General features: G+C 36.9%; 1 protein-coding gene across 6 annotated transcripts in view; it reads right to left on the bottom strand.

Moving 5' to 3' along the window:
- Nucleotides 1-15,517, bottom strand: part of LOC139978281 (S phase cyclin A-associated protein in the endoplasmic reticulum-like) — a 77,186-nt gene extending 61,669 nt beyond the window's left edge. For 2 of the 6 annotated variants that reach the window (XM_071988335.1, XM_071988334.1), the window contains exons 1-16: nucleotides 15,280-15,434; nucleotides 13,789-13,932; nucleotides 13,472-13,601; nucleotides 13,023-13,303; nucleotides 12,528-12,628; nucleotides 11,078-11,179; nucleotides 8,740-8,880; nucleotides 8,012-8,214; nucleotides 7,037-7,315; nucleotides 6,140-6,243; nucleotides 5,282-5,521; nucleotides 4,689-4,867; nucleotides 4,014-4,125; nucleotides 3,694-3,834; nucleotides 2,879-3,034; nucleotides 2,000-2,142 (exon numbers count right to left, since the gene is read on the bottom strand). In XM_071988335.1, the coding sequence (XP_071844436.1) occupies nucleotides 2,000-2,142; nucleotides 2,879-3,034; nucleotides 3,694-3,834; nucleotides 4,014-4,125; nucleotides 4,689-4,867; nucleotides 5,282-5,521; nucleotides 6,140-6,243; nucleotides 7,037-7,315; nucleotides 8,012-8,214; nucleotides 8,740-8,880; nucleotides 11,078-11,179; nucleotides 12,528-12,628; nucleotides 13,023-13,303; nucleotides 13,472-13,601; nucleotides 13,789-13,914 (2,438 nt within the window). In that variant the 5' untranslated portion in view covers nucleotides 13,915-13,932; nucleotides 15,280-15,434. Of the gene's footprint in view, nucleotides 1-1,999; nucleotides 2,143-2,878; nucleotides 3,035-3,693; nucleotides 3,835-4,013; nucleotides 4,126-4,688; nucleotides 4,868-5,281; nucleotides 5,522-6,139; nucleotides 6,244-7,036; nucleotides 7,316-8,011; nucleotides 8,215-8,739; nucleotides 8,881-11,077; nucleotides 11,180-12,527; nucleotides 12,629-13,022; nucleotides 13,304-13,471; nucleotides 13,602-13,788; nucleotides 13,933-15,087; nucleotides 15,191-15,229 lie in introns of those variants that run through there. The other 4 variants (XM_071988339.1, XM_071988338.1, XM_071988340.1 and 1 more) reach the window with 4 other exon arrangements.
- Between the last annotated feature and the right edge of the window lie 266 nt (nucleotides 15,518-15,783).

Here is a 15,783-nt window from a genome sequence, read left to right on the forward strand (position 1 = left end):
CTTCTACTTCTTATTAATGATTTCTTTTGTGTAATGAAAAAATCCGGTTCCGGCCGGATTTTATCCGGCCGGATTTCATGTACTATCCGGCAAAGTCCGGTTCCGGCCGGATCCAAAAATTTGGATCCGGTGCATCCCTAAAATAAAACATAACCTTATCCAATTTTTATAGTCTTATAAAAGTTGTGATGCTATGGCTGGCTCCTCTTTTATACATACTCCAGTGAAAATAAAATGTGATAGATTATAATTTTTGTTCTTAATTCTTTTTTTGTTGGGGGGGGGGTTAAAGAAATATATCAAACAAGCTGTTAATTCATAATGATGCTTCGTTCTAGATATGCACAATATACACTCTATTCCAAATTAATAGTTGTTGTATTATCCCATTCACATTATGTTAAATTTATGGAGTCACAGTTAAAATATAAGTTGGAAACTTAAGTTAAAATTAAAACACACTGTAAGGCAATCGAACAAACTTACTGTACCCTGGCCCAAAACTGCCTGAACACCACCAGTACAATGCTAATGTGGCCATTACTAAATGAAAGTCTCATATAGGATGCACTACTGTAGGCCTAGCCTAAACTTGTAAACACAACAATGTGTATACATAATTATACAAAAATACCTGATGGGCAATCAAACAAACTTATCATGACTCTTGCTCTGAAAAACTACCTGAACAACAGTACAATCCTTAAATTGATATTACTAAAACCATGGAGCTATAAAAAGACGAAGTCCTAATATAAATTAAATGCAGTACGACAATGTGTATGAAATTAGTGTGCAATAAATTTTGAAAATTGGTCGAGAGGGTGGCCATTTTCGTATATCTAACATGTAGCTGCCATGAGTCCTAACCAATCTGCTACAAACCAGAATTGGAGGCGGGGCTTGAGTCATTGCCAATCTGCTACAAACCAGACTTGGAGGCGGGGCTTGAGTCATTGCCAATCTGCTACAAACCAGACTTGGAGGCGGGGCTTGAGTCATTGCTAATCTGCTACAAACCAGACTTGGAGGCGGGGCTTAATCATCAAAAACAAGGAAACAAACAAGTTTTGGAGCGTGTGCAAAAAAGCCTTGGTTCAACAGTTTTTCAGAGGGATTTGGCCAAATTTGGACATAAATCGGTGAAAAAGTCATGGAATGAGATACAATTCTGGAATAAAAAATAGTAACTTTTGTTGGCCTATATGATATATGCTTGCTCTGGAAATTTCAGAGAAAAAGAACTTTGTATGAAGACGCTGAAAAATTTTTAAGAGAAGAGAGAGTCCCACTTACTGTTACAATATCTCTATACATGTAATGTATTGAGATAAAAACACTGTGAGTCAAGTAAAATCTGTCACTGGTTTAGGCAACAGGTTGTGTTGGCAGTTTAACTTCTCTGACTGTGGGGATAGGCTTGAACAGGTTGAGCTAAATAACCGTTTTGTTACATTATGTCATATCTGATGTCCAAAGGTCTGCCATAGGTGCAGTCTTTTCAAACCGAGTAATACTTAGGCTAGGACCAATATACTACCATACAGATGTGCCTAGGCCCAATCTACTACCATACAGATGTGCCTAGGCCCAATCTACTACCATACATATATGCCTAGGCACAATCTACTACCATACATATGTGCCTAGGCTAGCCCAATCTACTACGATACAGATGTGCCTAGCTTATCTAGCATACAAATTATTATCAAACCTAACTGTTGAAGCTCATTACCAGATGACAACACCTCTTGAACAATTAAAAAACAAAAAAAACACCTTCATTATCATTTCTGAAACAAAAACATTACAGGAGCTGGACTAAATATTGCAAAAAGTGGTTATCAAATGTAATCAGTTACTTTAAAAAATATCTCTCTACATAGAAAACCCCCCCAAAAAACAGAAAAACAAGATGGTTAAGAACCTTTTAAGGACCCACTTTGCCCCAGATTTAAATCAGTACTACACACAGGAGACATTTCTTTCTTTGTCGTACCTGGCTTTCTCCTTAGCTGCCATCTCCCTGGCCATTTCTCGCTGATCCCTCATTTGTAACATCTTCTCCTCTTGATTCTTCCTGTGTTTCTGAATAGCCTCCATCTTGGCTAGCCGAGCCTCTTCCAGATGTTTCTTTCTTTCCTAAGGGACAAAAATGGCAATGCTAGTGACTTACAAGAATTATAGATAGAAATCTAACCTCTGACCTTGTGCATCATTGCTTCAGAAACATTGCCATAATATCAGCTTACCATCGAATACACCAATTGTTTATGTACAATTGTAAAGATTTGAATTATTGCTCACATCCATATTGTAACATCAGTTAGTCCTAGTCAGGAACAACTCCATATCCACTGAACTTGCAGTTTATTTGTTTCTTACTCAGACTGCCTCAAGTTTCCATATCAAATTATTAACATTTAGTCTGTTACAAGTAAAGCCTTAAAAAAATAACTTCCCAAAAATTTACTCACATTTTACTTTCTGTATTTCAATTTGCACAAGCTCAGAAACCATTCTCAATTATGTTAATTGGTCATATTTACTTGAAAAGCTATAGAAGGCATTTCCAATTTATTTATTCATAGTTGCTTCTAGGAAACTGTTGCTTTAATGAATTTATATTTGCTGTAAATTAATATTTATTGTTACCAGTGAAGCATTAGTAACAAAATTACTGATTTAATCAAAGTATCTTGTAGTTACCTGTGTAGCCTTCAGTTAGCAAACACTACCAGTTTCTTACACATATTACCCCAAGATACCGATGCACCCTCAAGTGTTTCCAACATATTTACTCATAGTTACCTCAAGTTAAACTGCACATCCTTAAGATAGTGTTCACAATAATATATTCATGGTTACTTGTGGTTACCTGTACAGCCTCTTCTTTGGCTGCTTTCTCCTCGTTCTTTCTCTGCCTCTCCTCCATGATGTCATTATACCTTGCTTCGTGTCCTTGGTGGCGTGCCAGAATGTCGTGTCGCTTATTAGAGGCCTCCAATGAGTTTATAAACGCTATTTCATTTGCCTGTGAGAATAGATAAGACAAAGAGTGTACTATATAAACTCCACTAAAAGAAACAAAGTAACATAAATGCAAACAATAAGAAGAGATCAAACAAGTAGTATCCCACTATCTTAGACATTTTGGTTATCAAGTTTATCAGGCCAATCTATTATTTTTCAGAGAGGATGGTGAAAAGCTTCACAAAGAGTATTACAGTGACCTACTGCGACCCCTGTACCATAAGACCTGTTCAGTGCTCTGATTAAGAGATCTGTATGGCCATTGAAAACAATAACTATTATCCAATGAATATAACAATGGAGCAATGAAAACAATATCCTATATGTTCCTTGCAGGACTTATTATCAATACTGAAATGGCGGACGACAATTCATTCTTACCCCCCCCCCCCCCACACACTTCCACCTGTTGTTGAAAGAGCCAACAAATTCTCATCTAACTCCCATCTCCTGTCCTTTCCTCACCTTGCCAAGCAATAATACATCACAGACTCTGACAACCTGTGGTGTCTACCTTACCTTACGTCCCTCTATCATAAAGCCCTATAACAGATACTTTCTTTTATAACAGTGGAAAGAATACTCCACTTTGTATCTGAGGGGAAGGTATAGCCTGCTTGGAGCCTGGGATGATTTTGACCTAATGACCTATGACCTTACCTTTGCCTCCTCCTCTTGTGCCTTCTTGACAACCATCTGCAGTTGTCTCTGTCTCATCTCCTCGGCACGTTTCTGCTTCACGTCCAGCTGATCCTTCTTCTTGGTCAGCAGATAGTCTTTCCATTTACGAACTTCCTCAATCTGATAACCAAATAAAAACAAAACCAAAATCAGATTAAAAAATATATATAAATATTTTTGGGAAATTAATGAAACAAAGTTCATAACATATTTTGTGCTGGGGGAGGGAAGAGGAGGGAGGTAGGCGGTGGGAAGAGGTGTGGATGAGGAGACAAAGTTTTTTAACAGAACCAACTTACTTTCTCATGGAGGACTTTTAGTTTCCTGTTTTTCTTATCTTGCATTTGTTCTCTCTTCTTCTGTGCCTTCACTTGTCTGTCTTCATGCCTTTTCTGAGATTCAGCTTTGCTCCTAAAGGTAAGAATAAACAAACCACAATACCAAAATAACATTGAAATATTGAATCATTTGTAGGACTGTGAAATTGATGTGGGGTGTGTGGATGGGCTGTTACAGAATTAGTGCAAATGTATTCCTGTACCAGTTTCACATGCAAACGTTATTCCAGGAGGTGTTAAAGATCATGTCCAATTGGTATAAAACCATTTTCACCGAACTTCACATAAGGCACTATATATTAAAAACATATAGCCAAGACCAACATATTGCAAATCCTTCCTTTCGTCTTATTTATCTCTTTTCATCTTACATATTTTCTATATAGTTACTAGCTTTGTTAACGGTGTCCTATTTTCTTGTCATCATTCATATGTTTATCCCACTCGTCTTGGTATGTTGTGTAAGTTTTGTCCCGGTTTATGACAAATAAATTCAAACCCAGATGAAATGGCAACATTAACTCATTAATGACCTTTGACCTTCATCACAAACAACAATATGCTACGGCTGCTCCCCGCCTTTCCTATCTCGATGATCTCAATCCATTATCGGATCTTTTAAGCGATATAACTTACCTCTTTCGAGAAGGTGACGAGAGTTTTTCGTGCATGTGCAGGGCATGACCCGGTTCTCTGGATTCAATGGTATCGTCGACGAGTTCTGCCCACGACATGACGGAGTACCTTTCAAATTCTGCAGAGACGTCACTCCAGTCAAGCGTTCTCTGGGATGATTCCATAGAACTTAAAGTATTCTGTTCAGGAAAATGATAAGAAAAATCACCACTTGGAACAACAAAAATTCTGAATATCTGATACGACAGCTCTAATATTAATGCAGGATATGTCACTATTCTTCAAACTCAACTGTTAGGAGTAAAGACGAGCTCAAGTTTTAATAACAAGTTGTATTTCTTTTTCCTAATTTCTTTTGACTCAAAACTGTTACAGCAGCTTCTTTTTTCTTCAATTTGGTCCAAAATTTTGTCAAAAATACGGAATATTATTGGAAATTATATATACCATAAGATCGCATATCGACCAAGCCAAGACACAGTCCTACACGTTTTTACCAAATGAAGTTTAATTAAGCAAGTAATGACTGTTTCCACTAGGTTTTTTGAACTTTGTTGCCCAAAGGACGAAAACAAATTTTTAAGGAGACTCACCCCATAATCACTCTCGCCTTCGTCCGTCTCCACCAAGATCAATTTACTCTCTTCTTCCTCTATCTGTTTACTCAGGGTCTCTTCCTCTGCGATCGCCTCTGCGATAGCCTCGTCTTGACATTGCTGCTCGGCCTGGTTCTTGGCATCATTGTCCTCCTCCTCCTCCTCAATCACTGCCTCTCGGTCATATTTCTCCAACTGCTCCGTTAAGGTCTTCTCGTCATCGTCTGAATCACCATCCTATCATGGCAAACGTAAGAATACAAGAAAGTTAAACCCAAACATCGGTAACCACACATTTTTTAAAACTCAAGATCTATGATCAGAACTGAGACCGTTTTGTATGTGTAGTTACCCCTTAAGATCTACCCCAACCTTGACAACCACAGTCTTCATATATATTCTACCCTTACAATGTGGCCTGATTAAAGAGAGAAAAGTAATTAGTGTTGTTAGGTCACTATGTGAGCCCTACTTTAAAACAGCGAGGTTGCCAATACCCATCCTGTCGATACCTTCTCTACAGTTCACTCAAATGAGAACCATAACTTAGGCAAAAAGAAGACCATTAGAGGTATTGGCTACTACATGCTCTTAATGGACCAGGTAATACTGACAAAAATGATGAGGGGGGACTACATGATCACTACCATGTCAATTGCTAACAAACAATATTTCCATTCTCTGCAAAAGAATAGGGGGTACATTGTTGCCATGGAAAAATTGACATTAGGCTGCAAATGGATGACAACATTAGATGTAATGGAAGATGTAGGATGACATGAATGTTATTTTATGTTCAAAACTGGAACATAGAGCATATTACACAAGGCTTTGATAATTAGAAATTATCTTTACCTTTTCCAATGCAACAGCCAGTATTTCTTCTTCTCCTTCTGCTTCTTCTAAAATCTCTTTACTTTGAGCTTCTGTAAGCGAATTCACAGGTTCAACCACTTTACCTAAGGTGAATGAAAAATAACATAATAACATCAATCTCTCAACTGTACTTCCATCAATAAACTCTATGAAAGATACTACTACAATCTAACACATAAAGGCAGTGTAAATGAACCTACTTTTCACAACACAAACATTTCTGTCAGTTTCTCCACCAATGGTTTACACAATATAAATATTCAAGAGGATATTAATTGGTAACATTTAACAAAGAAAAGAAAAATTGAATCAAACAGTATAAATATTCAAGAGGAAAGTAATTAGTAACATTGGACGAAGAGAAAAAAACTTGAATCAAACAAAGGCAAATTTACCCATTTTTTCATTCTTTTCTGTTAGACATTTCTGACTAGTTGATGTAATGCAGAACCTTACACTGTCTTGTAACATACACGACACAGCAACAGGTAAGTCAAAATTCTACCTTACTTTGTCCCCTTACGATATTTTTGCTGCCAAACTGACTTATTACATAGCATAATTAATTGGAAATGCTTCACAAACATACACTGACAAAACTATTGCAAATGTAAAACTTTCAAATTCCAAATTTTGTGAGACACATACATTAGCTTTTTCAGCTTGTAACATCTTCCATTTCATTAAACTGACATTTTCAAACCAAAGAAAGCATTAATATAGTGCAGAGAAATGGGGTTACCAAAAAAAGGTCAAAGAAAACGCAGGAAAAACGTTACAATGGAATGTAACAAAGATACATAAAACCTGACTCAAAAAATATCACATGAAATGTTTGATCTATTATTGAATTAAAACAGGAAGATATTTTTTTACCCATTTCTAATATTGCAGGATCACAATCTTGAATGTTTGGTTTAGGCAAACTCTTCATTATTTCTTCGCTTTGATTGGTTTCTTTCGTATCCACCCCCTTCATGACTACTTTGACCACTTCTGGTTTGTTCTCCTTTTCGCTATCTGCCCTTTCTCTTCGGTAATTCTTGCCAGTTGTTATCCTCCTCGAGGAAGCTTGTGGAGAGTGTTTGGATTTTCCCGATGAAGGCCGACCTCTATTCGGTTTGCCTCTGTGGACTGTTTCCCAGCCCTCTTCATCTGGTAAAAAAGAAAGCCAAAAAAAAAAATGAATAAATAAATAAAATTAGTAGAACATTCTGACGCAGAGCCTTTTTCTGGAATCTTATGTCCTTTGTTCTTAATAACCATCCACGGCTAGAGATGGCCTACAGAACATATCCACATTGCTAGGCGACTCGATAGTTTGCGCTGGAGATGAGTCGACGATCATGGCAGGGCTGTTTCTTGCTTGTCGCATGTTTCACTATACTGATACTGGCAGCTATTGCGATAGTAATATTGGATATCAGTTAATGCCAATACCAGCTCATCTGTAGTCTACGATGATAACAAAAATGCTACGAACGCAGCATAACTTGAAAATACCTAAGGCAAAGTTATAGTTTCAAACGAACATATGTTCCAGGATATAATTTTGTGTTCAAATTTTGCATGCAGTGTTGATGGCTCTGAACTTTGTCTCCATTAAAATACTAAGGTTCCTGCAATAAGAAAACTAAAAAAAACTGTTGTACATCTTTGCACTCAAGTGTAGCAATTTGCCCAATTTGTCCAGCAATTGGCAATGTGATAACTGAATCAATTAATCCCCATGTTTCAGCCCACCAAACTTTGTTCATGCAAAAGCAATATATGAAATAACAGAGAATTTATGGGGAAAAAATTCTCCAATTTTGTGTTAAACAATCTTATCAAGTTATTGAAATTCCTTACCATCTTTCTGGCTTTCTTTAACTGTGTCTTCGTTGGCTGCTTTCGTTAATTCTTCATTTTTTCTGTTCTTTGGATCATCAATTAGCTGCATGGCTCCAGGACTAGGAGGGGCCATGACAGGGACTGGTTTCACAATCTTCTTGCCCTTCACCCTGTCAGCCCAACTCGGCTCATTTGAAGCTAACCCAGATGGCTGTGCAGAGCTACAAATATGACCGATGACATTTATAACCAAAAATGCTGAACATAGTAAAATTCAAATTCGTTATTTTCTTATTTTTCAAAGACATTTTTCTTTTACTCCCTATCAACTTCACTTCAACCAGAAAGCTCATAGGCTTTCTGATTTCCTTATTTAAACTTTTTGTAAACTCTGTTACCTGATTGATAGAGAAACTGAGTTAAATTTGTCTAAGAACTATTAAGTCAGAACCAATGCATTAGAGAGTCTGATTTGTAACACCCATTTGTAGACAACACCTAAATCACTGATGAGGATTGTACAATGCATAAGTCATATGCCAAACACAGCACAGAGTCTTCCTGTGTGGAAGTCACATAAATGCACACTGTACAGATTATGGACACTTTAATACATAGTTGAGCTAACAAAATCTGTACTGCCACCAACCCTTTAATGAATGAAAGCTACGAGGCTTCATGTTATCCATTTGTGAAATATTTACAAAAAGTTTGACTTCTGCGACCACTTGAGGTCAAGTACCGACCTGGATTTATCTTGTCCAGAGAAGTTAAGACTTCTACTGACTGGGCTAGGGGTTTGTCTCTCCCTTGCATCCACAGGAGAGGCAGTTCCCGTCAGCCGATGAGGGGAAGACTTTCGGACTTCCCATGCTAATGAACGAGGTCTATAAATGAGGAGGTTTTAAAGATGAAGTAAATTGTCAGGATTTTTTTAATTTTTCAAACGTAAAAAATTTAAATTGTACAACTTTATTTCCATGTTCTCAGACAGGTGAACCATCTGTCTGCATTTGGTGAACATTTCTGCATTGTGTTGTTGAACACAAGGAGGCAAGCCTTCTATCTGATTTAGCCTTATATGTGTATTACTAAATCCATTTTGTACTTGAATAAAGGTCACTTGAGATTGATAGTTTGGAATTCTATGTGCACTAAGTAATGTACAATGAATTGCATTTGTCAAAGAAATGGAGGTGGCTACCGACATCTACAGTATTATAAGTAATATATACAGTATGTACGTACTATACAGACTATTTTATCATGTAGTGAAATAGGCATATACTATAGTTAGTACATCAAGCTAATGTATGTCCTATAATTAGTGTAATACTATATAGGGCAGCATGCATGGCAACCAAAACAGGGCTCTGACACTGACAGAAAGACAGGAACAATTGACAAAAACAAGCAAAATAGTTTTTGTTCTTACAGTACTTCATAAAGCATAGCTACTATAACAGAACCTATCATATTAGAAGTGTTCAATTATCACTATTAATCAAAAATCAAATTTCTGATCGGAAGCTAGGAGCTTAACATAGTGCCTAAATACACTAAACTATTACAAAATCCAAATCCTCACATGACCTATAAATAACAAACTACCCAGCTTCAGTGTCAAGCCCAAATCTGGCCCAACATCCTACCTGAAGTCAAAGTCCTACTTGAAATTGTACCTTACCCGAAGCTAAATAAAAAATGGACCTTCAGAAATCTTATCATGATTCAAACTATGCCAAACCTGAGTCCACATTCTATCAGAAAAGGATCTCTACCTGAACCTATGATATCAACTGAACCTTCACCACCCTGAAACTAAACCACCCCACACCTACACCACCAGAACCTTCACCACCCTCATTAACCTACACCACCCTGAACCTCAACCACCCTGAACCTCAACACCCGAACCTATGCCTCCCCAAACCTACACCACCGAACCTTCACCACCCCAAACCTTCACTACCCAAAACCTTCACCACCTGAACCTTCACCACCCTCCTGAACCTACACCACCCTGAACCTCAACACCCTGTACCTACACCACCCGAACCTATGCCTCCCCAAACCTACACCACCCCAACCCTGCACCACCCGAATCTCCGCCACCTATCACTCGAACTTATCAACAACCAAGCCCCTGAACTGAATTTATAGGAACCTATTACTATACCACTCCTAGGCCTAGGCCCTACCTGGATCAATGTTTAGCTACTGTATACCAGACACCATGCCTGGCCTGTTTTTTTTAGCCATCCAATGTTTTTCGATTCACTTCACTACACAAGATATTTTTTTAACATTTCAAGACAATTTCAGATGCTGATTTTCATCAAAAGCATCACATTGTGTCGGTTTGATTTAAACTGCCCTTTGTGTACTAACTTGAAATCATTTGAGAATTATATTATATTATACTTGATATGCATTATCTTCTACATGACCCATAAGCAAATGAATTTCTTTAGCATAATTTATTCATTTCTTAGAACAAATTGTGATGGTTTGGTGTAAATGCCCTTCGTGTTCAAACTTGAAATCATTTGGGAATTATCCACAATAGTGATTCAAATGAATTGCTTTAGGATAAATTTATTAATATGACATGTTCAACCATAGTGCTGTTTGGCAAGGGTGGAGGCGTGGGGGGAGGGGGGAGGATGGAGGGGGTGTAGCCATGACTCAAGCAGGGTAGATAGTGCAATTAGCACCAACATGCTAGATATTGTACATTTGCTTTGAATACATACATACCATAGTACAAAGTGTCAACATGTATCCCATGCATTAGGTACACTGAAATCATATCTCTTTGTTATAAGAGCATTTTGTATAATTTATTTGTATTTTTCTTTCATTAAAAATTCTAAATGATTACAATAGTACTTTATTAAATACAATATCCGATTGAAGATGTATTTAAATGGCACTATCTATACCCTAGTAACAACAGCTTTGGCGACGCATGTACAAAACATTAATAACAAGAACGTCAAACACAACTAACTGAAAGCGGAACAAAACAGAAAAAAAATAGATTAGGGAGAAGGATGATGAGGTTAAACATGAAGGCCAAACCTTCTACTGGTAGGCATCTTGGCATCACCAGGCCAACTCGGTGTTCTGTTCTTAGCTGGAGATGACAAAGACTTCCTCACCTCCCAAACCAGAGATGTTGGTCTAAAGAGAGTTGTTAGTGGTTAAAACAGAACAGAAACACACAAAGAAGAAAAAAAAAAGTAAAGAAGAAGAAATGACAAGAAAGTGTTGAAATCATTAAAGAAATAGCAGCTAACTGAACAAAGTACAGTTCTATCTACATTGTGCAAAATTGAATACGCATGATCTTCAACTAACTCCGTCAACAAAATTATCAAAATTTTTCAAAATGAACAAAAAGCTTTAAATTCTAAAACTGAATCTCCTAAGTACCACATGTTACTGTCTACCTACTAATAGCAAAATTAGATATGGTAGCATTATGCATGAACTTCAAACTAGCTTCCAGAACTACTCAAGTGTTTACAATATCGATTGGATGCAAAGTTCAACCTGTTTGATTCAAACTAGCATCCAGAACTACTCAATTGTTAAATAACAGCGACTGTATGCAACATTTAACCAGTTTGCCATGGCATCTAACCAAAGTCCAATATTCCCTTTATTTTTTATGAATACTGTAACTAATCTATGCCCCTCCCCCCCCTCCCTCTTCCCCTTCCCGCCCACTCTTCAGTGAAAGTGTGTCTTACTGCTTGATCACATAATATGCTTGATAACAAGTCCAGTTTTCTCCAAAGCAACTTTTTATACCAATATGCATAGCAAATGGAAAATGTCAACATCAATCGCACTGAGATTATTTTGCATGTAAATTCAGAACACTGCTAGACTTTGATGCACTAGAGAGACACTCACTTGATCAGATACACAAACATACACTAATGCTAACAAGGGAACATCCAATGAAACACGTAACAGTGACAGAGTAGTAATCAAAGGTTTTCTTTTTATATGCTGTTGTCAAATCTATGTGATGTATTTGATTGCTAGAAAATGTGACTATGAATTAACATACTTTTCTTCATCTTTAAAAGACTTTGCCTGATATTCTTTGCCAATTTTTCTTTTTTCTATTTTCTTCTTTTTCCCTTTTTTTTGTCAATCTTAACATTACAGTAAAACCAAGTTAAAATATTGTTAAAAACAAAAGCTAAACACAACAAGGGCCACAAATCATTTTCTGATTACATGTTTATTATTTATCATATGTACATGTGAGTCAGAACTGAAAGAGAGAAAGCTCACTTTAAAGTTTAAAGTGAATTTTCTTTGAAGTACAAACTATTAAAGAAAACTTATAAAAGTAATATTTTTACTAAAAATTCCTCCACAGCAAAACAAGTTAGGCCATGCAAAGAAAAACACAGCAATGTGCAAGCAGCATGCTATAACTGTACTCAGTCTAATCTGAGAACATGCAACAATGCAAAGGAACACAGCAAGCAGTGACCGAGGTCTAACATACTTGTTATTCTCGTCAGCATTCTCAAAATCTTTCTGGACGTTGATCCTCTTAATCAGAGCATCAAAATCTTGTGTTGCACTTTTTAATATCATAATCACTTCCTGTAACAGAAGAGATCAAGAAAGAGAAAGTTGAATATAAAATTATGTCTTGAACAAAAGGAGAAATATTAAATAAGTCAATCGTTCTATGATGAAGATTATCAAACTTGTTTAAGATGAGGGCGGTTTATACCCTGAAATCCTACTGGAGTTAGAAATCAGTTTACAATGCATGCATATTCTTATTTTTCAAACATGAATATTCAAGATATGGCTTGTAATCCTGAGGTCGAATGTACAAGTATTACTCTATAGCCTAGTTATATGCCCGCCTGGGAATTGTTAAAAGTCAAGGAACTAAAGAAAGTTTTTACAATCTAAATTCTTTCCAATGCATAAAAATAAAGAGATATCTGTTCATGGCTTTTATCCTTATGCAGAGAGAAACCCTCACCTTGCATTCTACGATGCTCTCGTCGACTTCACACGTCTGGTAAATTTCATCCACAGCTCTTTGTAAATTGTCAAAGAGGAATGCCCAATATCTTGCTCTCATATCCACTTTCGTCATTCTTTGTTTCTCTGACCCACTGCTGCTCTTGTCCCCAGCACGACTCTCTCCACTGGATGAGCTTTTGTTGTCCGATGAAGACATCAGCTTCTTTGGCGATTTGGGAACTTCTGATTTGCTCAGTGTGTGAGGTCTGTTCTTCCTCTTGGGTCTCACTTGATGACCTTGTGATCAAATCCAAAGACATTGTGTCTCATTAAGTGAACAATAAAGCATCATCTTCATTGAAAACAATGCAGTACTGACATATTAAGGAATCTGAATAGCAAGGGTGCTGGTTACATGGTGTGGTAGAAGTGTAAAAGTTTAGATGTTAATATGAGGAATTTTACCTTGCCTATGGCCATCACTGTCATCGCTGTCTTCTACGGGAACATTCCAAGTTATCAGATTGCGGGCCATACGTCCCTCTTCCTTTACTATGGACCTGACATTATCAAAGCTTGATGTACGTTGGTAATTCTATAAGAGAGAGATGCGAATTAGATGATATTTTAACTTTATTTATAACTTTATTCAAATCACTTTACACATCTTAGACCTGTAACAATACAGCGGTAGGTTCTTATTGTCTTTTATGAAAATAATGAAGGCAACAATGTACAAAGTCTAAAACCAAATCATCACTACACATATACTCTCTACGAACCTTTCCCTTTTGGCGATGGCCACCACCACTGCCATCAGAACGCTTCCCTTCCGATCCATTGGAAGCACCACTTGAGCGTCCTTTATTTCCAGAGTTTGACCGCCGGCGTGAGGACGACTCACTCATGCTGAAATTCTCTTTACCCTGCAGATGAGGGAAAACATGGATGGGTTTATGAACACTTTGATGCATTTCTTTGCACCCAAAATTAACCGAATCACAAGATGAAAATATCTTAGGTAAAATATAGTTTTTAATGTTAATTAGGTTAGATCTACAAACATCGAGTAACGTGCTATGATGTTGCTGCAATCTTACACCATGCATTATTTTATTTTTGTCCGGGTAATTTTTTGAGGTACTAACCATGCAAAAATGGATATATATATACACTCCTTTCATTAGTGCTGGGAAAAATTACTTGAGCTGGGGATTGGGCTATTGACATAAGTTGATAAGTATTAATGTTAAATATGGTACAAGGCCTATTATTTAAGGTAATTTTTGTATTCCCTTAATTCCCATAGTACTGTGTCACACATATGTAGCTGCACTGATATACAGTATGTAAAATTGCAACTACTTTCAAATGCAATATTTATCTACACAGCTTGGATGAGAATGACTAAAATGGGAAATATGGAAGCAACACAGAATGATATGTCATACCTTACTCCTTAGAGCAATAGGCAATGTGCTATCTTTGTGAACTTGTTTGCCAAGCTTAAGCACATTTTGAACTAAGACCCTTCAGGAATAACTGTCATTAGGCCTACATATATGACAGGAACTGATGAAAGTGTTCATCATAATAGGTCTAACTGCAGTATCAAACAAGGCCTAGGCTAGAATTAAAGCCAAAATGTGAGAGATAATCATTGCTGTTACCCGTTACTAGCTTAAAAGATCATAGACCTAAGTGCTTTACTTCTAGCAACAAATCGTTACTGTATGCAATCTAGTCTAGGGCCTAATTGTGGTCCACAGACTAGCCAATGGTAAGAAGGCCCTACTGTCACACTCAGAGTGACTGTAGTGTTAGTTTTAACCTAACATTGGACAGTGACTAAATTGTATTGTCAGTAACTAGGATTAGCCTACTGTAAGTTGTTTGTACCATATTTATAATTATATTGACAAGTGGAGTAATGTATAGGCCTAGCCTAGGCTCATTTGAGTTGACAAGCAATACAAATAATCATTGTTCAAAAAAACGTCTTTAAGGGCTTATGTGCTACAATATTATTTCCATTACTGTGAGTTTGAAAAGCTAAGTAACATTAACACTGGTAAATTTACCCGTATTCTGTAACGTTAGGCTGGGTTCGTGTATATACGTACAGTTACTTTGTTAGTCCTAATGTTAACTTACAACATAACTGTTACTGTGTTAGACTGAATTACGAACCTAATTTCGAAGACGAAGTAGCGTAATACTTACGGATTTTAGTCTAGCCTAGTACGAAGATAAATTATCCAGATTGTCCCTACCGAATCAATATAACTGTTGCTAATCTGGATTACAATTTTTGGTCATCGGTAAGTTGCAACCGTACAATTGCGGACCAAATTACGAAGCTCACCGTGTTTATAATCAGACGGATTGTTGGATTAAGCAAAATACCACAAATTGCAGTGTTTTGTTCCCGGGCACTACATTGGACAATATTCACAGTCCTGCAGTCAATACGCCAATCAGATTAGTCGACACAATACAATATATAATTCATTTGGGTCTACAGGTACACTACAAGACCCCATCGTTTCATGTTTCCTTAATCATTAGGTGAAATTGATTTTATCATTTTACACCTCGAAAAGTCCTTACTTCACAAAAAAGATGAGGTTTCATCATAGTTACTTTATCTTTAGCATATTTGTTTAAATTTGGGCGGCTGTTATTTAAATTGCAGTCAACCTGCCTAATAATAATTATACAGTAATGTACGTGCCTGTAGTCCTTGTAATCAAACACTTGGTCTCCAATCGGCAGGC

This window comes from Apostichopus japonicus, chromosome 13 (genome assembly GCF_037975245.1).
Source record: "Apostichopus japonicus isolate 1M-3 chromosome 13, ASM3797524v1, whole genome shotgun sequence".
Classification (NCBI taxonomy): domain Eukaryota; kingdom Metazoa; phylum Echinodermata; class Holothuroidea; order Aspidochirotida; family Stichopodidae; genus Apostichopus; species Apostichopus japonicus.